This window comes from Vulpes lagopus, chromosome 23, assembly GCF_018345385.1.
Source record: "Vulpes lagopus strain Blue_001 chromosome 23, ASM1834538v1, whole genome shotgun sequence".
Classification (NCBI taxonomy): Eukaryota; Metazoa; Chordata; class Mammalia; order Carnivora; family Canidae; genus Vulpes; species Vulpes lagopus.
The window spans coordinates 488,552-512,213 of NC_054846.1; the positions used below are offsets into that span (position 1 = coordinate 488,552).

The following is a 23,662-nucleotide window of genomic DNA, read 5'->3' on the forward strand; positions in this document are numbered from 1 at the left end:
AATTTCCTTTCAAAGACGGACCCGCTGCCCAGATGTGGGGACTGGTCGGGACCAATGCCAACTGTCAATTCTTCCATTTCCGCTCCACAGTCCATGTCCGGGGGCTGAGTTGGGCAGGGGGCAAACACTGGGACATCTCAGCCTGCAGTGGAAGGGCTCTGACAGCAGCATGGGCTCCGAGGTCTGAGCCGCGTTGGCCAAGGTTTCCTCAGGTCTCTTTTGAAGTTTGGCCTCTCCGTCGGCCCAGTCCTACTTCTCCCCACATCCGTTGTTGTTGATCCTAATGTTGTGACATTTTTCAAACAAAACTATCTTAGAGTCAGAGGAAGAAATAAACCTGTGATGGTTAAGTCTCCGTTTGTATTACTTTGAATGCTTTTAAACAAGGATTAAAATAAATAAATAAATAAATAAATAAATAAGAATTTAAGCTTCAAATCTGATATTTTACCGCGTTGACTCGTAAAAATTATAGTTTCATAAGCTTTAACCTACTATGTCACAATTTTAATAAAATATTCTCAGAGCGATACTAAGTCATTAGCAGGTACATTCAAGAGTTGGAATTCTATCGTTTGTATCCTCACAATGAAGTCTGTACGTAATAATAAGTACTCAAAATTTTTGTTTATGCAATGTTATTTTTAGGTACTTATCACAGTGCCTGCCTGCTTTGAAATTCTGCTATTAGCTCCTCATCGCCAAGCATGGGTGAAAAGGATCAGATATGTCATATTTGATGAGGTAGGTTCGGTATTACTGCTCTAGGTTGATCTCCTAGTGTGCATCTGGGCTGGTGCTTCAAGACACTTGTCCCTTGGTATAGAGCTCAGGTCAGCGGGGGGCGCTTCCTTCCCAATGGTTTCCTCAGCAAATCGTACTCAGGCTCTTGGCTCCGTTTCCGCGTCGTGACTCAATAGGGGATGTCAGCATATGCTGCAGAGGTCTGTGCGGCAAGGGGAGAATTAACCTCCACGGTGTAAGTTTTCCTGGGGAGAGGCTTCCAAATCCAGTCTGTGATCTCTAAAGCAGAGCATTTTGGTCTCTAACAATGATAGCAGTTAAGTAAGTTATTTCATCAGCCGCGGACCCCAAAGAGAAGCAAGTGGCAAAGTCAAAACATAGCAATTCGGGAAGAGTTTTCCAAAAGTGTGTGTGAGGGAAAACTATAAGGTTAGCACAGCAATCGAGCATCCCGTAGGGGTAGTGACCTAGCCCTACGCTTGAAGGGACGAGGAAAAGAAGCAGTTACTGAGGCACGAAGGAGATCCTGACCGAGGTGGCCACGTTGGGACAACTTGCGTCAGTTGAGGGTCAGGGCCAGTTCAAGGTGACCTTTCGGGAAGGGACCCGGGGAAGGAAAGACCTCATTCCCATCCTTCTTCCCTTCTTCTGATCCCATCAAGGCTCTCCATTGGCTAAGTCCGGTGGGACCAGAAAGCACTGGAGTCCTTGTAAGGTCGTCTCTATAGGTCAGTTTCCTGGGCCGAAAAGAGCAGGATGGAAAACATTGGAGATTCATGGGGGCCGAAGGGAGATATTTATACCACTTTTATAGTAGCATTATTAAAGATATTTATTGGAAGAGATTTAAAATACTCCGAGGGATTTTCACCCTAAAGGGGAAAAGAATGATAAGCTTGTATTTAACTTAATTCTTGTTGTCGACTTGGAGCTGCTGAGCAGCCTATATTTATTTGTTTGATACTGATTTTTGTGTTTATTTTTGGTTACTCCGTATATATTGCATCTTGAAGGCCTTGAACATTCCCGTTCAAAATAAAAATTCAACAGTTCTCTCTTTGCAATCAAGAACGTGAGTTGTAGTTGCACTCTAGATTTCAAAACTGAAATGCTGTGACATTGGGTACCTTAATTTCCCCAGTTTCATATAAGGGCAAAGCTGAAGGGTTTTGAAGGCTGTGCCTCTTCTGTCAGAGTCAGAGAAAAGTGCTGAATGCTTCATAAAAGCAGAGCTGTGTAGTATCCGACCAGGCCCAAACCAAGTCTTTAAAAAATGTCTAAAAATATGTTTTTAATTTATTTTTGAGAGAGAGTGTGCACACGCACGCACGTGCACGCACAAGCTGGGGGCAGGGCCGAGGGAGGAGCAGAGTCCTGGCCCATCAGGGAGCCCCCTGGAGGACTGGATCCCAGGACCCTGCGATCACGACCTGAGCAGAAGGCAGATGCTCAACTGACGGAGCCACCCAGGCACCTGAAAAAAAATATATTTTGAATCATCTGGCTTGCTGGTCCTTTCCAGCTAATTGCCACGTTCCATGATTTAATGTGTTCAAAGAAGACCACGTGTGAGAATCTTCTCTGAATCAAGTTCAATGTGACTTACTTGGTTAAAAGACATCCATTCATTTATTCAGCAAATATTTAAGGGGTGCCCCCGGCATGCCAGGCACTGTTGGTGCTGGGAGTGCCCGGGTCTCAGGTCGCAGAGTGACTGAAAGAAGGGAATTAGTACAAATGACGAGGCCGGCCCCCACGGGGACAGGTTGTCGGGAGAAAGGGCAGGCGGTCCTGGCTGTCACGAGGGCAGCAGGCTGGTAGGAAGGCGGCCCTGGAGCGGCCGTCGGAGGAGCCTTCCTAGTGGAGCGACATTAGCCTGGGTTCTGGAAGTTGCGGGGGGGGGGGGGTAAAAACGTGATAAGCAGAGGGAATGATACACGTGAAAGTTCTGGGGGAGGAAAGGCGTGTTGAAGGAACGCAGAGAAGTCTAGGGTGTCCTACGCAAGGGGGGAGCGGGGAGCGGCGTAGGCCGGAGGGCTGCTAGGAGGCTGGAGAGGAAGCAGGGCCAGGTTAGCAGGTGTGAGGTACAGCCTGGTGAGGAGCTAACATTCTGCCCCACGTGCAGGGAGGCTGTGGAAGGCACTTAATTAGGGACACGGCCTGATCTAATCTGTCTTTTAGGCCATATCGTTTTGGCCGTGACTCGAAGAAGGTAGGAGGCATCAGGTGAGAGCAGGAGAGCAGTCAGGAGGGTACTGGGGCTGCAGCTGACGTGACGGTGACTTGGGAGCGGTGGACGCCGAGAGAAATGCATAGATTTGAAAGAACTTTGGAAAGTAAGAGAAAGATGAATTATTGATGGATCGGTTATGGGGATTGAAGAAAATTTGTGTCAAGATTTCCTATTACCTGATTTGGGGCTATTTATATGAACTCGCCACGGTCAATTCAAGGTAACATGAGACCGTGCATAGTGACTGGAGCTTCTGTGTCTTATTTTCATCTGTCATTTTTAAATTAGCTTTTTAAAGGAGAGTTTTTTTTTCTTTCTTTTTCTTTAATAGGTCCACTGTCTTGGTGGAGAAATTGGAGCAGAAGTCTGGGAGCATCTCCTTGTCATGATCCGATGTCCCTTTCTGGCCCTTTCAGCTACTATAAGTAACCCTGAGCATCTCACTGAGTAGGCATTACGTTATAATTCGGTTATAATTCGGATAAAGGCTCTTATATTTTGAATTTTGTACTTTACCTATAGGTTCCGAAGCGTTTTGTGACTTTCTGGTGAGTCTATTGACTTAGCTCTGGCTACTCAAGCAACGGAGCATTGGTAGCACCTCGTGGCAGGTGCGGAGAGAGGCCACACGCAATAAAGGAAAATCAAGGGCCTCCCTAGCCAGATCTGGGATCCAGTAGGACATTTTTTTCCATTTGTCAAATAAAGTTCACCAGAAATGATAAATCTGTGTTCCTTTTTTTTTTTTTTTTTTTGGTCTGTTAGCAAGAAATAAAATATGAAATAGTATGACATCCTCTGCCACAGACCTTGAGATTTCTGTCACTGTCCCCCTTTGTGGACATTTAGAAAGAGAGCAAAGCCCTACTAACTGGAAGGCCTGTGTTGTTCTGTCATCGGGCCAGATTTCTGCCTAGTAATAGTGACAATTAGAGCCAAGGCTCCCGTGTGCCGGGCGCTATTCTAAGCGCTTTGCAAATATTAATTTATCTTAAATACCCAACAACCCTTATGATTTACTATTTCCATTACTACTATTATTTTTTTATTTTTTAATTTTTTTCCATTACTACTATTAAATAGTGTTTCTACTACTCCTACAATTATTTCCATTTTTATGGCATGTAGGACGTGGAAAACGAGACATGAAGAATGTAAGCGATTCAAGCAGGAGCCTCGGGCAGCAGAGAGGAGGCTCGGCTGCTCGGCCTCTAGGCCTCGTCCTCTACGTACGAGTTTTAAGGCACACGACGTCTTCTTTATTAAGATGTTTAATGTCATAGGAAGTGGAACTGTATTATTGTCTACATAATATGTAAATTCGTTTTTTAAGGTGGCTGCAATCAGTGAAAAGCTACTGGAAACAAGAAGACAAGACAATGAGAGAAAATACTGCTTTTAAAAGAAACGCTGGCCGGCGCACCAAGGCCCCCAAAGATTACTTCCAGATAAGGGAATCGTATAAAGTTAGACTTGGTATGTCTGGAATTTTTCTTTTACCTGAAAATCCTTCCAGTCCTCACGTGTCCACTGATTTGGAAATTCTCGCTCTTCACCGTTAGTGCTCTATGGAGAGAGATACAACGATTTAGAGAAGCACATATGTTCCATAAAACGTCGCGACGTTTGTTTCGACCATTTCCACCCATGTGCCGCGCTGACAGTGGATCACGTAAGTAGCGCTTTAGCCATATTTGCTCCGAGCGATGCAAGTTACTTGTATACATATTATAGCCGACAAGCTGCCTATTTTACGGAAATTACGGAACTGATACTTTATGACGGATATTTCACCGTCGTTTTATCTCTTATTTTGCTATTTTGCTGTATTTTATCTCATTGAATACATGTGACGTGTGACATGATATAAATTGAAGGTGTGCAACATGCTAATTTGATACGGTCATATCTTGTAAAGTACGTGGGATAGCAGTATGTAGCACCTCCGCCACATTACGTAATTATGCTACAATATCATTGTCCATATTTCCTATATTATGCGTTAAACCTCTATGTGGTGTTTCCTCATTGCAAATTTGTTATGGCCCCTGCTAACCATCATTTTACTGTGTGTGTGTTTTTTTTTTACAGGTTTGACTTTTTTAGATTCCACATCTAAGTGATACGATGCAGTTCTTTCTCATTCCCCAACTTATCTCTTTATAACTTAGCGTAACGTGTTCAAGATGCATCCATGTTGTTTCAAATGGCAGGGGATCCTCCTTTCTCAGGGTTAAATAATATTTACTAACTTCAGTTTTTTAAAAGTAATAAAAATGATGTGGTCATCAATGAAACCTCAGTGGTGTCTAGAACCACAAAGCTTGAAAATGACTAAAATTTTTAACCTGAAGTGCTTTTTTTTTTTGGTTAATTTTACTTATTCTTGTACATTATCTTTGTCCATTTTTAATTCTCAGCATCCACATCCCTCTGTCCACCCTGGTGACGCTAACCCTTAGCGCACAACTATGTACGGACGGCTACTAGTACATGTGAGAATCTGATCCTTGCAAGTCAGGTCAAATAAGGAAAAGACATTTCAGTAACAGCAATTACATGATTTTTTGGTGTGAGTCAATAAAGTGGAGGTCTTAGGATATTATTTGGGGCATCAGGGTGCCTGTGGAGGAAGAGTTCTTAGTCTTCCTTGCATAATTATCTTTCTTTCTCATCCTGTTCTTAGGAACGCCCCATTCAAGCTCTCATTGCCTCTCAAAGTGATAATCCTTTAGTTTCCCTTCCTTTCAAAACCTAGCGAGCAGGAAACATTCCAAATTCTGTTGTCAGGTAAACCTCCTAAAACATAATTATGATCTCGCCATGCTTTAATGGCTCCTCCGATGGACGTGACTAATTGCACGGCTCCTTGGCTTGGCCTCCTAGGTCTTCTCTGACCGGCCCCCAGATCTGGAGGCCCTCGATGCCTTTTGTTCCTGGGGTATTTCACCAGAGATGCCAAGTGCCGGTTGTTCAGGTCCTGTTCATCTTTTATGAATCTTCTAGTGTGAAACATCTTCAGAGTCCTTCTGTGACGTCCTAAGCTGGGCGCAACCTTCTCTCCATAGTACCTTGCCTGTAATTTCCTGCATGACACCAATTATGATCAGCTTCCTGCTGGTTGCTATCTCCTTTATCTCACTAGAATAACTCCTTGAAGACAAATTTGAATTCTTATGAGTTCCCAAAAAACTGTGTCTATAAAAAAGATGATTAATCGATGTATGTTGAGATATTCAAGGGACATGCCATCTAGATACAATGCAGAATCCTGGCTTGGATCAAATGATATAAAATGACATAATAGAATAGTTAATAATATCTGAATAAAGTATATAGGTTAGTTCATCATATTGTACCAATGTTACTTTCTTAGTTTTGATAATTCTACATTTTCAAATAAAAGGTTATTTTTAAAGCCTGTTAGAAAAAAAAAATCAATGTATGTTGAGTAAAGACAGCCAACTTAAATTAAGCATTTACTTTGTGTTCTAAGAATTTTATGCATTTTGTCCCTTTTAACATCACAAAAGTTTGAGGATGGATGTCCTGTTAATATTCCCGTTTTAGAAACAAGGAAGGTGAGGCTTAGAGCACTTACCCAACTCCTTATTGCACCACAAGTAAGTAGTGGGGCCAGGATACAGTCAAGGGAGACTCCAGAGCTCACCCTGTGGTCACCGCACTCTTGAAGGAGTGAATGAGTGAGAACCACTTTATAGCCTTTGGGCTGATGCAATGGCTTCTAAAGAGCAACTGAATGACTTCTTTTGGTGTGAATGGTGATTTTCTAAGACTTTATTACAAAAGTTTCTCTTTTGTGTGGCAATGGCCCAATTCAAACTAAATAACACTAAAATATGGACAAAACTCCTGTGACCTCACATCCCAAACTTAGAATATAGATAATAACCCACACATAAATAATAGACTTCTTTTTCTGTCTCTTTCTTTCTCTGTTCTCTGTTTCTTTTTTTCTTTCCCCATAGTCACCTGGCATTTTTAGAGCAGCGTAGTATTTAAAATATATATATTTATTTTGCATAGGATGGTTCCAGGCAGGTTATCTCTCTCTTTTTTTTTTTTAAAGATTTTATTTATTCATGAGAGACACAGAGAGAGAGGCAGAGACACAGGCAGACGGAGAAGCAGGCTCCACGCAGGGAGCCCGATGCGGGACTTGATCCCTGGTCTCCAGGATCACGCCCTGGGCTGAAGGCAGACGCTCAGCCCCTGAGCCCCGCAGGTGCCTCAGGCCTGTTATCTTTAAGTAGCAATGAGGGTAGTGGGCTTGGAGTACCTAGCACGACTGGCATGTTGGTCCAAGTGCCTTTCCTGTATTTTCAGGACAAAGTGGACGCAGCAGAACTGCTGCAGTGTGCTCTGACCTGCTATGACTTCTGCGAAGGTCACATTGTTGTAGAGTCTCCTTAGGACTTCTGGACTTTTGCAGCAGGAATGGAGGGTGACCTCAAAGGCTTGGGCATTATTAAGTGTGTTCTGGTAGCTGTTTGTGTGGCACGTGTTTATGTAGTGTGTCCCCTCTAGCAGCAGCCATACGGAGTGGGCAGACCTTCCCAAAGGAGTAGACTTACTATTCCTGATGTTGTGTGCCGTACCGCAGATCAGTATGAAAGAACTGATCGGCCAGAAAAAGCTTGATAGATTGTGGCAACGTAAAGAAGAGAAACATCCACCTTGATCGCTGCCCCTAGAGCTCCATCCTAGAGGTAGTTTCTGATGGGAAGGGATGGAGCAGGATGGGTAAACTTGTTAATCCAGCTGAGGGGAAGGATTACGCCTCTATCCACATGAGGCTTCTTTCTGGAAGAGCCCGACCGGCCTTTGCAACCAATACCACGCCCGGGGGGAGCGGCTGCTCATCACGGAGAGATGTCAGTCCCAGGAGGTCCTTGAAAGAACCATCGCCTCTTTCTGCTCAGTGCATATCAATTCTTGCCATCGCCTGTGGCCTTAGGGACAATGTGGTCTGCAGAACAGCATCGTAGCACAATGCTGTAGTGCCTGCACATGAAGGATGGTACGGATCTGTGACCTCCTATTTCCCATCCTTTTCCACCTCGGCTGGCTCGGGCTTTGCCAGGTCATTAGTGACTCTAGCGGAGAACAACTGGATTGAATCCCAGCTCTTAGCCAGAGTCATTAAACCGCTTTCACCAGTCAGCCTTGTAAGGTGGTCACTGACAGTTGAGGGGCCAACCAGGTGCCGGGTGTCTCCCTAGACCTATTACATCCATCACCTAACTTCTTCTTCTTCTTCTTCTTCTTCTTCTTCTTCTTCTTCTTCTTCTTCTTCTTCTTCTTCTTCTTCTTCTTCTTCTTCTTCTTCTTCTTCTTCTTCTTCTTCTTCTTCTTCTTCTTCTTCTTTTCTTCTTCTTCTTCTTTTTCTTCTTCTTCTTTTTTAATCTAACTCGATTCTTACGACGAGTCTATGGCGTAGGCAGAGTTGTACATTTTAGAAACGAAGAAACTCAGCCTTTGATAAAAGGTTAAGAGCCTTAAGAAATCAGAAGCAAAAAAAAAAAATAGAGATCACAAGCATTCTAGTGACAGAAATAAGACTTCTATCGTAAAAACGGTGATAATTTTCGGGTTGATCGTACATACCTGTTTCTTAGGCCAAATGAGTCACCACTTCCAAGTCGTAATAATTAGAGAACAGAACGCTCAGGATCCAAAATCACGTATCCCGTTACTGTGTTGGCATCACGCAGCCCATTCCAGGCAATGATCTGCACCTTAGTTTTTTTTTTTTTTTTTTTTTTTTACAAGCGTAATTCAAAGGCGAATTGACTTTTCAACAAATCTATTGGGCACGTGACAGTGTAAAGGAGGACGGGATACAACATGCTCCTTTGACCCACGCATAGTATATATTGCACTGCGATTGGCAGGGCAGCCCCAGCCAGCGCCTCTGTCTCCCACAGTTATTTCCATTATTGTTATTTTTTGGTGGTGGCGATAATTAGATCCAGTCTCAGCGTATTTGATGTTTGTGTTACAGCATCGTCCGTAAACGCTGTACTGGGCATTAGACCTTCAGGACTTCCTTACCTACTAGTCTTTCAAATTTAAAAATCATCCTGTCATGTTTATCTTGTTTGGTTTTACCGGTTTATAAGGTGGAAGTACAGATATTTTATTTCCTGTATTATAGATGAGGAGTCATCTAGAGGAGGAAATAGAACGGGATTTTCTGATTCAGGCTCTGCTGTCGTCTGCATCCTACCAAGCAGTTTTCTTGCCCAACGGCCTTGTGTTTGGTGAGGCTTCGGCCTTGTGTTTGGTGTGGCTTCCTCAGTGCAGAATTTCCAAACCTGAGTTCCTTAACTTCACAGCTATTTGCTAAAACGGGTGTCCTGCTGTGAAAAGATGTGGAGAAATCTGTATAGGATGGTCCCTTCTTTAAGACTTACCATTTCCGATGACAAACCTTTAAGAAGCCCATTGAATAGACACCCCCCCCCCCCCCCCCCCCCCCCCCTGCTTTCTTTTAAAGATGACCTATTAACCTTTCAGGGATCAGGGCTTGCCAGGCAATTGATTTGTAGCAACAGCGGTTGAAACCACTAAAAAAAATCCCACAGTGCAAATTTTTGGGGGAACGGGAGTGTTTAATTTATACCTTAAAATGCTTGTGGAAAAATTAATGACACGCGTATCAGAAAGGCTTAGAGCAGAACCAAGTGACTGACCTGGGAAGGAAGCTTTCCTGAGTGTCTCAGAGGCGATCCCCGCATCTTAGTCTTGAAGTCGGCCCAGCTCCTTTCTCAGAACTTAAGAAAATTAGGTTTGGCCCTTTTTAGCCTGGGTTGGTACTCGGAAACAAGGACCATATTCATAATTAAACCCTTTTCAGCTACGGGGAACAGGTTGTGCTTTCTTGCCTACGCAGCCCTCCCATCTTTTAGCTTCCGCCACTCCGATTGGACGTGCAGAGGCAGTTTATAGAGAATGAGCCCAATTAAAACGTTTTAGGAAATAATGCAAACACTTTTGGTGGATTTTTTTTTTTTTTTTTACAAAATCAGTCAAGCTCTTGCTTAGTGTTTTGTTTATAGTCAGCACTTATCACCCTTTGAACGTTTTAGTTTAGTGCTGTTTTCAGTGTCTTTGGGCTCCTGGTAGTGACTTTGAGGCTGCTGACTGAGGAAAAGGGAAGAACAGGAGCCGAAAGAGGTTATTCATCTGGGGTCTTGGAGCTGCAAATTGGGGCCAAAGGCAGATTGTGTCGCACTTGAAAAGTAAGCGCCAGGGGTCTTTGTTAGCCAGTTGGGGGAGTATCAGGAAACTTACACAAGTTGTTTTCCAAAGATTAGGATTGGAAGATGTGCTTGAAGTTGATGATTTATTGGTTTTCTGAGTGCATTATGTCAGTGGCTAGGAAAATATCTTTTTCAGTGTCTCTCTCTTTTTTTTTTTTTTTAGATTTCATTTATTTATTTGAGAGGCAAGAGATAGCAACAGAGATTGGGAGAGAGCGCAGAGGCAGGGAGGGGAGGGAGAAGCAGGCCCCCCTCCCGGGCCCTGGGAGCCCGACCCCAGCCCGGGGCAACCTTAACCCACCGCCTGCAGGTGCCCCGGGGGGGGGGGGGGGGACAGTTTTTCCCAAGGGCACACACCCAGCAGTCCTGTTCTCAATCCTGGGTCTTCCCCACTTCAATATTCCTGGTTCCTGTTTCAAAAACGAGATAAGGTTTTAGTCCCTGAACAGAGGCTCTCCCGGGCCAAGAGGTCACACTGGTTCACGGTACAAATCACAGAACATGAGATAATATGAAAGGATATGAAACTCTTAAATTTTATTTTAAATTTAGATCGAAAAGTACGGATTCCCTCGTGACCTGACCCTTTCCCCTCGAGAAACGGTCCAGCTTTATGATACCATGCTTCAGTTTTGGGAGAGCTGGCCCAGGGCCCAGGTACGTAATAATTACACATTTAATTAGAATTAGTTTTATTATAGTGGATGGTGACATCGTTGTTCAGAAGGATAAAGTCTCACCCCTTCTGATCCTGTGCCTCTCATCTTCTAAAATTATTGATCGATTTTTTCCGAAATAAAATGACCCCTTCTCAGACATTCTTCTTGCTAATATTTTGTGTTTCACTTTAGTGGGGTAAAATGCCACGGAATCCCTGAAAATATTTCTTTTTTTCAATTTCTGGGATGTTAGAATATTTTAGTCTCCTTTTACATCTTGGATTCATATTCCTTTATTCTCTCATCGCACTGCCCTTCCCTCCTTAGGCCCTACGTGCTGTCTGTTTTCATCTTCTGCGTGGTTTTGCTCTGCATTCTTCCTTTGAAGAGTTCATTCATCCTATTAGGTTTCGTCTGGGAAACTTGGGGGGGCAGGACCTTCAGTAATAAGATTAAGACCTTCAGTAATCTGTACTCTCAAGGAGCTTGTAATTCTGTTAATTAAATGCATAATTGAGAAACATCTTTGGATTTTCTTGCATGTTTTTTTGTTTGATTCTGTGGCATTTCTTTTCAAGGAGTTGGATCCGGAGAAATTCATTCATTTTAAGGATAAAATAGTCATTAGAAAGTTGGATGCCAGAAAATACGAAGAGAGCTTAAAGGCAGAATTAACCAGTTGGGTTAAAAATGGCCATGCCGAGGAGGTAATTTTCACTTTTTTTTTTTTTTTTTTTTTTGGCAAAACCCTATGTTCTTTGTTTTCTTGACTTACGTTGCCATCGCCATCATCATCATCATCATTACTGCTATTGGTTTAGTCTTCAATGTTCACTTTAGGGTTTTATGTTGAACTGGAGGTCTAGGAATTTTGAGATAGGATAGAAGGGGGAAGAGGAAATTGCTCTTTGCTTAATCCTCTGGCTTTCCGAAGCGTGCAGCAGAAGCCACCTTCAATAATGGGACCAGAACAGGGGCGCCGGCATCCGCAGTCAGTGCTGGTGCCTTGACAGCAGAGAGACTGAAATCACAGTAGTGGTAGCTCCGAAGCACTCTTTACTCCTTTGTCATGTTTGTCTTGGGATCTTTTTGTCTTCCCCTTTTCTTTCTTTCTTTCTTTTTAAAAAAATGTTTTATTTACCTGAGAGATAGGAGGAGAACGAGCAGTGGCAAGGAGCAGAGGGAGAGAGAGAAAGAGCAGCAGACTCACCACTGAGCAGGGAGCTCCGTGCCGGGCTTGGTCCCGAGACCCCGGGATCATGGCCTGAGCTGGGGGCAGACACTTAGCCTACGGAGCCACCCAGGCGCCCGAAGGGATTTTTTTTAAATTTCATTTTATGATTTTTATTTCAATTTGTAGGAACTATTGGTGTCTTAGAACCTTAACCTGGAGTCATAAATTTTGCATATTTATGTTAAGTAAGTTGATGATGGTCTTTATATTTTGAAGTTTGTTTTGTTGTCACACATTGAGGTTTCTCATTTCTGGTGAGTGACATGTGCTAGACTTTTCCCATTTGAGGTTTTTTCCCATTACATTTTAATTTAGGAAATCTCTTTCCACTCAGAAGCATAATTAATTTACATTTCCTTCCATTTATTTTTGTCATTTAAAAGCATTCAAAACATATCTGAAAGTGTATACACGGTTTTTATACACGGCATGGAGAGAAACTGATTTACCGCACCTTTTGCAGTAGTGGCACCGGCATCATTTACTGAGCGAGCTCTTTCGGCCTGATTTGTGTTGCCTTACATGATTGCATGTTAAGTTGCATATATGTGTGCATGTATATAGACTAGTCTTTTTGTTGTTCTTTGGTGCATTGATTTGCATATATCTTTGGTCATTCTCTACAAAAGTTTACATTTTCATAATTATTTTGTTATTCTATTTTATCTTAAAGAAGCACAGAAACACAGACTAGACAACTATGAAAATATTTTAGCTGAAAGTGGTAGTTCCTTTCTTTATTATGCAGAATTCAAAACTAGTGAATTTTTATTCATTGCTACAGGCCAAAACAGTTCTGAAGAATCTTTGTCCTGATTCAGTTTTTAGTTCAGAAAACACAGTCGGCATGTTTCCACTTCTCGTTGAAAAGCTAAGGAAAATGGAAAAGTTACCAGCATTGTTTTTTTTGTAAGTCATTTTAATTTGTTTTTGTTTGTAATTTGAATCAAGCTTATTCTGTTGAGGAAAATTACACAAATTCACTGTTGTAATAAAGTATTCATAACTATTTCTGGTGTTCACTTATCAGAAAGCATATTTAAAAGATATACCTTCCTAGTTCAGTTCTTAAAAAAAATATTTTTACTGGTGCTATTACAAATTACCATCTTTAAATAGTTTCCTACTCTATTTTTTTTGGTTATCTTCGTACTACAAACTATTATATTTTTATTTAGGTCTTGTAAATTTCCAGTAAATAATGAGATTCTTGGCAAAATAAATTGAATGTTAACACACACAAGTATCCCACGTAGAATTAGAGTATCCTTACAACATGCTAGCGTATTTGTTAGTGGTATATTTTATTGTTTTTAATTTAAAGTTAAGAGAACTGTAACTTAGAGACACAATCTTGCTAACATATATATGCTATAGCGTGAAAATAGCTTAAAATTGAATGTAATCATCCAGTTTGGGTGAGGTATAAATTATATACTTAAATATACCTATATATAAATATGTATAAATATCTATATTATATTTATAATTAAGGTGTATATATTATATATTATATATAATTATATATGATTATATATAATTAAGGTATATATATTATATATATATTATATACCTTAATTATACCTAAATAAAATCACTACATAGGTAACACTATATCCTGGATTAACTTTGATCACATAGTTTGGGATCAGAATAAAATGCTTTTTTTACTTTAGACAATTTCAAACTACTTTCAGCCATAGAAGCTTAAACAGGCTACAGATATAAATCAATCAATCAATCGATCAACCAATAAAGCTACATAATTTTGCTCAGCTGGCAAAGTTTAATGAAACTTGTTTATATGTAACAGACATGTAGTAGGGGGTCATTATTTGTGATGTATATTTAAAATAATGATGGTAATTGGACGTATGGCTGTGTTTGGAACTTTTGGAGATAGCAATCCTTTTACCTTTTTTTTTGTTGGCACAAGGAAAAAAATTTCTGAACTTTTGGTAGTTGTACCAAAACTGTGTAACTTGTACCAAAAATTACACAGCTCACCTACTTTACTTTAGAGCATGGCTACATATTTTAGTTAGAAAGAAGCACAATTCTTTAGAAAGCAGTAGACTGGAGTCTGCTGACCCAGAATACTGTACTATCTACTTCAAAGTTAGTAAAAGAGTAGATCTTAAATCTTTTCACACTAATACACAAAAGGCAACTACGCGGAGGTGATGGATGTGTTAACTAATGTTGTATTGGTAATCACTTTGTGGTGCACATATGTATCAAATATATCGTGTTGTATACCTTAAAATTATAGAATGTTACAAGTCAATTAGATTTCAGTAAAATGAAAAAAAACCACAAAGGAATCCCTAAAATTCACAAAAGATTTGTGAAATCTGAACTTACATATTTTTATATAATGCTAAGGCCTTTGACCTCAAGATGAGTGGAATTAATACAAGAGCAACTACAACAATAACACAAATCAGCAGAAGAGCATATATATTTTTTTGTTTTTAAACTTCTTTTTCTCATCTTGTTTTGGGGAAGGAGCGATCTCTTTTCTGTACGTAAATAGGGAAAATCCATTGTTCTCTCTCCTTTACCTGTGGAGTATCTGAGTACATTTACAGGAAAAATCTCCATGGGCTCTGGTTGTTGCCTCGGGGTAAGGTCTGCAGCAAGGAGGGGAGCTTACTGGTTCCAGAGAAGAAAAAGACCCCTAACTCGGGGAAACGAACTAGGGGTGGTGGAAGGGGAGGAGGGCGGGGGGTGGGGGTGAATGGGTGACGGGCACTGAGGGGGGCACTTGACAGGATGAGCACTGGGTGTTATTCTGTATGTTGGTAAATTGAGCACCAATAAAAAATTAATTTATTAAAAAAAAATAGAAGGTAATTAATAAGGAGTCTGCAGACCCAGGCACCCTGTGTGCCTATTCGGGATAAAACTCCTAAAGGTGGATATTAAGAACTCACCAGGTATATGTCAGGATGTGAACAGTAGATGGAAATATGATTTAGATTTTATTGATGAAATGGTTTCCAAGGTAAGCGGTCTTCATTTATTCGTAGATTCAACTTAGACGATGTAGAAGGAAGGGCTGCAAGCTTGAGGAATTTCCTGGTGCGAAAGCAAGCAATAAAAAGGCCTCCCAGAGCTGATAAAGAGGCCCATGACGTGATTAACAAAATTCGAAAAATCAAAAAATCCATCGAGAGACAAAAGACCATGTAAGTATTTAACGAAATGAATTAGTGGTTAAAGGTCAAAGTACTTCACAAGTCCAGTCAGAAAGATGCATTGAATGTGCTACAAAGAAGTTCTAGTAACTGCCTGGACTTCTTTGCAAATTGTGTAAGTTTGGGTGGGAGAATGGGGTAAAGACTGGTGGTGATGCTAATCATATGCATATACCTTAGCTGCATAGACGAGTGTCTTTCAGGGCTCCTGGGCGGCGGGACCACAGCCTGTGAGCGTGGGGGGTTATTACCTGCCATAGTCGCGCCTCCAGCTCTGGGTCAGTCCTCAGAACAAGGTCGGAAGGCGTCGTGTCTTGGATCACAACAGGGATTTAGCATCACGGTCACCTACGAGAACATCTGAGGGATTTGAGAACTGACAGCAATGTCAGTTTTATGGTTGAGAACTTTGCTTTTGACTCCTCTTCCCTGCTGTTCTCATGTAGAATCCTGACAGCTCTGGTCCTTGGAGTTCATGGTCTCCTCGTAATTGCCTCCTTCTGTAGTTGCCACCCGGGGTAGATGCTCATTATGAGTCTTCCTTGAATGACTGCAGGGGTCTTCTTTTTAGACTCCAGAGCCTGGGGGTTCACTACTCTCCAGCGTAGCTAACAGTTGCTCTGATTGATTAAATTATTCCATGTTCAGTATTCTTTCTTCTCATTTTGGCTGTTGCTGTATGCCAACAGGTTTGGGGCTTTGCCATGACTTTTCCCATTTTACTCCCTACCACTCCCCTCTACCCATATTCAGCATGACGATTCTCCTTACATGACCTGTTCTTCTACCTCTATGTTTGCACATGATCTGGCCCATCTGCCTTAAGTGCACTCTTTTCTGATTGTCCCCAAAGCTTACACTCATAATTTTGCTCTCTCCTCTGAATCTTACTGTAATTCCCTAAATTTAGTAATCTTTTTTTTCCTGTGTTCTTGTTACGCTTTCAGTGTTTAGTAGATCAATTATTATGATGCATTACTGTTATTTTTCACTTGTCTTTCTTTTTTCTACATTATCAATATTTTCCTCTTTTTATCCGCAATGCTCAGCATATTGCTTGGAAGGTAAGATATTTTTAAATGATTCCGAGCAATCAAACTCCGATATGTTTTTCAAAGTAGACACAGCTTTTAGAACTTCTCTGAGTCAGATTTCTCAAGCTCTAGAGCAAGCTGTACTTTGCTGCTGACCTTTCTTATCTTCCCTCTGCTTATTGTGATGTTTTCTTGGAAGTAGTGGGAGGTGAAGAGCCCAGACAGGGACAGCATCGGTAGTATAAGCCTTTTCAGGAGCTGATCTCTAGGCGACCTTTCTTCAGGACACTGGGAGCCATCATTTCCAAATGGATTAGTGACCAACAGTTCAAATATAAAAATATAAAGGATGTTTTAACATCTTGTTCAGTACCACCATTATATGGAGGGTAAGAGGGGATCTTATCTTGAGCCTTGTGTTTTGGAGGGTTCCCCTCTGGCCCTCCCTCTCCTATCTGTAACTATTCCTATAATATTAGGAGTCAGTGGATCTTGGGAGGCATAGCCACCCAGAGCTCATTCTCACCCTTTTAAATTCCATATTATTATGGAACTATATGTGTCAAGGTAGAAGGAGAGAATATATTTTATTTGACAGTTTGTTACTTTGATTTAAAACCGGTAGTTAAACAACAATATGTGGGCCTCCATTAGTACTTTGCCCCATGGTCTGCAAACATTAGGGCCAGGCCTTTCCATAGTCACATCATTCTCCCTTGAGTTAAGGGTAATGTTATTTGGAGGTGGAAACTCTTAGTGATGGGATACCACTGAGCTCTTCTTATCATTTTGAAGTTGTCTTATATTCACAGCTAGGAGACAATGTGAAAAAAAAAAAATTAAAGAAAAGTAAGTGAGCTGGGTATAAAAGGCTGTTACATTGACAGGTAATGGATAATATGGTCTGATGACACAGCCAGGGTTTATGCAACCGTGTCTGAGGGAAGATTCCTTAGTAGTACGCCCTGAGATGGAGATATCTGTGTAAGTGATTTATTGAAAGGTTCCACTTATGAAGTACCTGTAGGAGAGTGAAGGAAGAAAAAAAAAAGATAGGGAGAGAAAGCAAAGAAAACATGCATGGATGTGAGTTTTTCTGGAACATTGGCTGGTCCTGGTCCAATAGGGAGATCTGGGAGCATCACAAAATGTCCCAGCCTGGGCCCAGGGGGCTGATTTCTATACCTCATATTAGTCAATTACTGGCTGTAGACTCTTCCTCTCTCCCAAGAGAGGTTGTAACCTCGCAGGCATTTCTAGGAAGCTCTTGTCAGTTAAGGACACTTCTCCAGGGAACGGTGGCGCTGAAAGCCCTTGCTTAACAACCAAACTCAGAGCTGTCACAGCCTTTACCACAAGGGGAGAGGTACAGTGGCCTGAAATTGGCAATGTGGAGCAAGGGAGACACCTACCTTACCTCCAAGCCTGATGTCACGAAGGCTGAGACAGAGAAAACGATCACCACTGTAGCAACAGAGGTCGTCTGAGGAGAACTAGATTTGGTAAGAAGGCTACTTGCAGCAGAGACGAAAGGGAACATTCAAGGAAAATATGGGTACAAGGCGAAACGTCCCAGGCTAGGGACCGAAGGACCACCAGTCCCAGAGGCTAATAGGGGAGTGCATTAGAGGAAGTGCAGTAGAAGTCTGAATCAAAGCAGTACAGATGTATGTGGGAGCGAATGTCTGGGTGATGAGGGGGTCTGGGAAGCCCTGGGCTCACGATGGTAGCTGAATCTGACTGTTTATTACTTAAAACTTATCTTTATGAACAGAGATGAGAGAAGCCAGAAAAATCCCAGAAAAATGGATCAAGAGCTAGTACGTGAAGCTGAACATAATAATCTACTCAAGATTCTAAAGAAGAACCTGGAAATCCCTGAGGAGTGCACATATGCTAATCAAAAAGCGATAGACGCTGAGGTCAGCTCTCGGAATGAAATACTCCGGGAAATGACGTCACTCATCAGCCATTATCTCTCAGTTGTAGACAGTGTTGAATGTAATAACTGAATGCGATCTCCAGCAGAACAGAGATCTCTGTGTGTGACCTCCTAGCTACGTGTAACTCGAGGGCTCTACAGAGCGTATCTAGAAAGGACAGGATCTGGCTTTATAGATTATTTCTTGCTTGTTAACCATTAATCCCGGAGCGGGTCTGTCCTTTTATTATTTATTCTTTCATAGAAAGGCTTTTTCACATCCTGAATTCTACACTTCCATCCCACATGCCTCATTCGAATATTTGGGTACATGTGGTTCAATACTCTTTAAATAATGAATTTGTTAAAATCGGAAGCTGTCTACATCATAGTTAGTACATTCCACCAAAGAGACATTGAAATATCTAAAAAGTGGTATGCCATTTTTTTCCTCAAAATTTTTTAAATGAAAATAATCCAGGCTTAAGGTCGATGAAGTTGAAAATACAAATTAGTAATAATAAAAGCAATAGCATCAATCAGAAGGAATCACTGCCCTTTGGATGAACCTTTCATACATTTTTAATTGGGGACTATGTACACACACAGTTCTACTGTATACTTTTTTTTTTTTTTTGGTAAACTACAGTCTCTTCCTTTTTAATAAGCATAAATTTACATCATCATATGAGTATCTCCTCAATATTCCATTGCATGGATGACTAAACAACTGAAGTATCTCTTGCTTTTGGATACTTAGGGTTTCCTTTCTTTCTTTCTTCTTTCTTTCTTTCTTTCTTTCTTTCTTTCTTTCTTTCTTTTTTCCTTCCTTCCTTCCTTCCTTCCTTCCTTCCTTCCTTCCTTCTTTCTCTCTTTTGTCCTCTTTCTTTTTTCTTTCTGTCTTCTTTCTTTCTTTCTTCTTTCTTTTTCTTTATTTTTCTTTCTTTCTTTTCCTTCCTTCCTTCCTTCCTTCCTTCTTTCTTTTGTCCTCTTTTTTTATTTCTGTCTTCTTTCTTTCTTTCTTTCTTTCCTTCCTTCTTCTTTCTTTCTTTCTTTCTTTCTTTCTTTCTTTTTCTTTCTTTCTTTCATCTTCTTTCTCTCTTTCTTTCTTTCTTTCTTTCTTTCTTTCTTTCTTCCTTCTTTCTCTTTCTTTCTTTCCTTCTTTCTTTCTTTCCTTTTTTCTTTCTTTCTTTATTTCTGTCTTCTTTCTTTTTTTTTCTTTCTTTCTTTTCCTTCCTTCCTTCCTTCTTTCTTTCTTTTGTCCTCTTTCTTTTTTTCTTTCTGTCTTCTTCTTTCTTTCCTTCTTTCTTTCTCTTTCTTTCTTTCTTTCTTTCTTTCTTTCTTTCTTTCTTTTTCTTCTTTCTGTTTCTTCTTTCTTTCTTTCTTTCTTTCTTTCTTTCTTTTTCTTTCTTGCTTTCCTTCTTTCTTTCTTTCTTTCTTTCTTTCTTTCTTTCTTTCTTTCTTCTTTCTCTTCCTTCCTTCCTTCCTTCCTTTCTTCTTTCTTTCTTTCTTTCTTTCTTTCTTTCTTTCTTTCTTTCCTTCTTTCTCTTTCTTTCTTTCTTTCTTTCTTTCTTTCTTTCTTTCTTTCTTTCTTTCTTTTTCTTTCTTGCTTTCCTTCCTTCTTTCTTCTTTCTTTCTTCTTTCTCTTCCTTCCTTCCTTCCTTCCTTCCTTCCTTTCTTCTTTCTTTCTTTCTTTCTTTCTTTCTTTCTTTCTTCTTTCTTTCCTTCTTTCTTTCTTTCTTTCTTTCTTTCTTTCTTTCTTTCTTTCTTCTCCTTTCTTTTCTTCTCTCTCTCATACGCAGTATTTATCTTTGTACATATAACTCTCCACACAAGTGGATTTCCTCCTTAGGGAATCGCCATGTTTAAGGCCATTTATGACTGATTTACAGTGAGAGGTAAGTGCTCTCCAACCATACAGGGTACGAAGCCAGCTCTGCCTTCCTGGAGAAGTCTTTTTCTGCCCAGGGAGAACTTTGAGGCTCCACAGAGAGCTGACATCACTCAGGCTAGGACAGGTCATATACTCATGCCTCCGCTAGGTGTTTTCTTTACTGTTTTGTCACTATTTTTCATCTCTAAAGTGGGGTGAAACAGAGACAGCATGTTCAAGGATTTGGGAATATTTCCTGTAGTTACTGTTGCTGCCATAAAATGTTCTTGGTTCTCACGTAGAGTTAATCTCAAGCAGTTGCTTCATTTAGTCAAACTATTACATAAGGGCCGCCCGGGTGGCTCAGCGGTTGAGCCTCTGCCTTCAGCTCAGGGTGTGACCCCAAGGTCCTGGGATCGAGTCCGGCATCGGGCTCCCTGCATGGAGCCTGCTTCTCCCTCTGCCTGGGTCTCTGCCTCTCTCTGGGTCTCTCATGAATAAGAAATAAAATCTTTAAAAACAGAACAAAACTATTACATAGTATGACTGCTACTTTCATTTAAATATTTTATTCTGATTTAAATTCAACTTAGATAAGTGATCAAAGTCCCTAATATTCTTGCTTCTTTCAGACTTTGCGGATGGTGTTTGATCGAGTAAAATTCACAAGAAAAGGTGCAGAGCTGAAGGCTTTGGCAAGAAGGGGTATTGGATATCATCACAGCTCTTTAAGCTTCAAAGACAAACAGTTAGTTGAGATTCTTTTTAGGAAAGGATTTATTAGGGTAGGTAAATTTTTTCATCCTAAAAGTTGAAGTGTGTCTATATGAAAGTGAATGTCCATGAAAGGGGAAAATAGCAATTCTTTCTTATCTAATTATATCATATATATATATATATATTTACAACTCAGGATATCACTGCATAGTCTTCCATCTTATTTAATTGAGGGAGGGGGTTTGAAATTCATTATTACCTCTTTCTCATGAATTAAAATATTCCCTAAGCAGATACTTTTCCAGATATTTCTGGAATGAAGTATGCCTATTATGATCTTGCAACAGCAACCCCTTGCTTTTTCATTCATAATTTCTAGGGAATTTTGCCAGTTGTTCATGTGATCTTCGTTACAGACATCCTTTCATGAGCTTAGAGGACACTTATAATAGGGTTTTGGTCAAATCTTTTCTCAGTGTAATAGCTGAAGTCAGAGCAAGAATGTGTCACTTCCTCGGAGCTCATGCCTGTCTTGGCAGTTTTTATTTGAGTCGCCCCTACGTGCTGTCTCTCCTGTCACTGATGGCAGATAAGACGAAGATTACCTTACATAGCTGGAAAGCCAGCCCTTATTACGTTTTATGTAGTATGTTACATGAGGGTGTGTGCAGATAGTCTGGATAAATCCACAAGGACAATTAATATAATATCTCAGTTCAGACCTTGAGTAATATTTAAAAATAGCCCCTGAGTTTTTAAAAGTATCCATATCAAATTCTTTTGTCTGATATATATTTGTGTACGTGAGAAAGTGAGAAAGAGGGATGCCTAGGCTGCTCAGTGGTTGAGTGTCTGCCTTTGGCTCAGGGCGTGACCCCGGGATCCCAGGATCGAGTCCCACATCGGGCTCCCTGCATGGAGTCTGCTTCTCCCTCTGCCTGGGTCTCTGCTTCTCTCTGTGTCTCTCATGAATAAATAAATAAAATCTTAAAAAAAAAAAAAGAAAGAAAGTGAGAAAGAGAGAGCCAAAGGAGGGGGAGGGAGGGAGGAGAGAGGGAGAGGGAGAGGATACTACTGCAGGTAAGTATTTCTTAATTTTGAATAATGTGTTGAAGAAAATCAAAAGGTAATATTTTAATCTGGATAAAAACTAAGATGTATCATTAACAACTTTGCTTGGCTTTTCTCCTAACTAATAAGTTATTTATTTATTTTAAAAGTCATTAACTAGAGGGGCGCCTGGGTGGTTCAGTCAGTTAAGCCTCTGCCTTCTGCTCAGGTCGTGACCCCAGGGTCCTAGATGCAGCCCCTCGTCGGGCTCCCTGCTAAGCGGAGAGTCTGCTTGTCCCTCTCCTCTGCCCCTCCCTCCACTCCTACCCTCTCTCTCTTTCAAATAAATCTTTAAGGAAAAAGACAGTAACTAGAGACAAGATTTTCTACACACTTGTACATTGAGGAAGAGAGGTACACCTATTTTGATTGACATGTCTTGTGTCTAAAATAGTATACGTAAAAAAATAAAAAATAAAAATAAATAAAATAAAATAAAAATAAATAAAACAGTATACATTAAATAGTAGAGGCCTAAATACTACCAGTTTACTAAATGAGTAATTAGATCACCCCGGAAAAGGCAATATGGAAATAATGATAGCTTTGTCATAGAGAACACATTTCTAAAGAGGTATTTCTTCTAGTTACAATATAAATTTAACGTTTTTACTTTTCCCATTTTTGTTTTCATTAACGAGCTTTAGAAAGAGCTAATAGAGTATGCGTTTCATTTTCACAGATGTGTAGGTCTGAGTTACAGAATAACTCCAGAAAATTATTCCACATTGACATGAAGCCATGGCATATAAACAATCAATGAAAAGAGAAAGAGGGGGCCATTGGAAATACTCAGTATTAAAAAAAAAAATGAAATACTCAGCATTATATGAGAAAATGAGCAAAAGTTGGATCATTTAAGAATCATTAAAGTTTGCCCTGGTGCCTTTTTGGTCAGTTTGTCAAGGCACTTCTGGGGGAAAAATGAAACTGTTTTGCTCTTATTATTACAAGATCCGTAATTTCCATAGAAATAACCTTCACAAGTAAGTGGTCGTGGGCAAAGCAGGCAATAGCCCAGGAGCGGGTTCTAAGTGTTGCTGCCCCGCCAGGAAGAAATCCCCTTTTCAGTCCCTCATTACGAAACAGTCACTGAGGACCTGTCCCCGGCCAGGGACTCTCGTCCCCGGGGATGCAGTGGCCAAGAGGGCTCGGGGCCCAGTGGAGGACAGCAGACCCACGACTGCCACCTGAGCATCACAGTCCCACGAGGACACGTGTGCAGGGCGGTGGGTCGTGGCCGGCCGGTGGCCGGTGCTTGCTGTGGCTGTGCTGGTCCCAGGTTTTCTGTTCGACCTTTGAGCCGAGAACTGAATCAGCCAGATGAGCTTGGCAGGAGAACAGTGTCCTGGGCCGCGGCCCCCGGGAGTGTGTGGGGTGGGGGGGGGTCTCCCTCGGGGGCGCCGGGAAGCCCAGCGTTGGCCTTCTCCTGAAATGCTATTTCGTGAAGGATCCCTTTCTTCTCTTCCTAGGTGGTGACAGCTACCGGGACACTGGCTTTAGGAATCAATATGCCCTGTAAATCCGTGGTTTTTGCCCAGAACTCCATCTACCTGGATGCCCTCAATTACAGACAGGTATTGCCACACGCAGACGCTCCCGTCGCCGTGTGCATGTGCGGCCCTCAGGCGCTGGCACCCAGGGCCTGCTC

The 23,662-nt window shown here is 41.2% G+C and overlaps 1 protein-coding gene across 1 annotated transcript in view; it reads left to right on the forward strand.

Annotated features, from left to right (window-relative positions):
- Positions 1–23,662, forward strand: part of DDX60 (DExD/H-box helicase 60) — a 94,709-nt gene that overhangs the window by 37,647 nt on the left and 33,400 nt on the right. The window contains exons 19-29 of the mRNA XM_041739223.1: positions 649–744; positions 3,309–3,424; positions 4,311–4,453; positions 4,540–4,649; positions 10,816–10,920; positions 11,501–11,629; positions 12,941–13,065; positions 15,189–15,347; positions 18,165–18,312; positions 20,817–20,969; positions 23,484–23,588. Of these exons, the coding sequence (XP_041595157.1) occupies positions 649–744; positions 3,309–3,424; positions 4,311–4,453; positions 4,540–4,649; positions 10,816–10,920; positions 11,501–11,629; positions 12,941–13,065; positions 15,189–15,347; positions 18,165–18,312; positions 20,817–20,969; positions 23,484–23,588 (1,389 nt within the window). The remainder of the gene's footprint in view (positions 1–648; positions 745–3,308; positions 3,425–4,310; positions 4,454–4,539; positions 4,650–10,815; positions 10,921–11,500; positions 11,630–12,940; positions 13,066–15,188; positions 15,348–18,164; positions 18,313–20,816; positions 20,970–23,483; positions 23,589–23,662) is intronic.